The sequence below is a fragment of the Tupaia chinensis genome, unplaced genomic scaffold (assembly GCF_000334495.1).
Source record: "Tupaia chinensis unplaced genomic scaffold, TupChi_1.0 Scaffold000390_1, whole genome shotgun sequence".
In the NCBI taxonomy this organism is placed as follows: Eukaryota; Metazoa; Chordata; class Mammalia; order Scandentia; family Tupaiidae; genus Tupaia; species Tupaia belangeri.
The window spans coordinates 101881-103166 of record NW_006159892.1 but is presented as its reverse complement, the minus strand read 5'-3'; the positions used below and the strand labels follow the sequence as shown (position 1 = coordinate 103166).

General features: G+C 45.6%; 1 protein-coding gene across 1 annotated transcript in view; it reads left to right on the top strand.

Annotated features, from left to right (window-relative positions):
* Positions 1-197, top strand: part of LOC102470306 (putative neuroblastoma breakpoint family member 5) — a 6480-nt gene extending 6283 nt beyond the window's left edge. Inside the window, exon 3 of the mRNA XM_006153862.3 lies at positions 114-197. Coding sequence (XP_006153924.1) covers positions 114-172 — 59 coding nt within the window. The 3' untranslated portion in view covers positions 173-197. The remainder of the gene's footprint in view (positions 1-113) is intronic.
* Positions 198-1286: the final 1089 nt, after the last annotated feature.

Here is a 1286-nt window from a genome sequence, read left to right as displayed (position 1 = left end):
TTTTTTTTTTTTTTTTTTGGCTCAAGTGTGTTTCTCAGGGCAAATATGCCTGCACTCATCTTCCTGTTGGATTTAAGCCCCTGGTACCAATACCATTGTATTCTCCTCAACAGATAACATTCAGGACACCGAAGAATACTGTGGGGAGATTCAGGTCAACACTGGAGCCTGACCCCAAAGGCTGACAGAAGTGAGAGAAGAGCTAAAGTTCAAGCCAAGGCAGCTTCAAGAACATTTTCCAGAGTTTCAGACGCAGATTGTGCAGTCAAAGGCTCTACGCATAGCCCACATGAAGGAATTTTTCAGGTAAGAGACAATCCTTTACTAGAGAAAGTGGCCTCATTTTCACATGAGAAGGAGGGAGGTTGGGAAGACAACCAGTACCCTTTCTTGAAAAGCTGCTTCACCTCTGTTGTCCCTGTTTCATGGGTGACCAAGGACAAAAGAAAAGATTCCAGTGAGAATGTCTTCTCTTTCACTCCAAAGGAGAGTGAAACTCTTCTATTAATTTCTAAAGATCAGAAACCCAGATTCAATTTCATGGATTTCCTGCACCCTGCAAGGCCACCACCTGATCTCCCCAGAGAGAACAGACCTGAATAAGATGCATTAGATTCTGCCAAATTGTCTGGGATCATTGGGAGACATGGCCAAAAATTCGATTCCACTCACAGTCTCTATTAGCTCACACCATTGAGCACATAGACGGAGAGGGCACATGCTCTCTGTGAGAAGGCAATGCCTCAGGAGCCTTTGTTCACCGGGTCCCTGGCAGTAAAGTGGAACAAAATGGCACTGGGGTGGAAACAATAGCCTTGTGATGGCTTCGTATGTGTTGCCTGTTGTGACTGTCCCAGATGGGGAGACTGGAGTCTCCTTCCTCCTGAGTGTTACCCAGCTGTTGCACTGAGCATTTGCTGCTCTCCACATCCCTCCCCTCCATGGCAGCCACCCTCTGTCTTTGTCAGATATGGATGGCTTGGTCCCCCTTCTTTGACAAGTCAGCCCCTTCTTTGACCTCTCACTTACAAAACTACTCAGAACTCTTTGCAAGTCTATGGTGTCCTGTTCTGTGTTCAATATTCTTTCCTCTGTGCCTCTGTGTTCAGGAAGAAGTGGTTGCCTGAGAAGAAGAAAGGGAGTCATCTCCAGAAGAACACACTGGAAGAACAGCATTGAATTATTTCTGGTAAATTTGAATTGTTTGACTCTGACCTGCCTCCCAACAAACACGTATGCTTATCTGATGTGCATTATGCTTATTCTACTATGGATGGGGCAAGTGA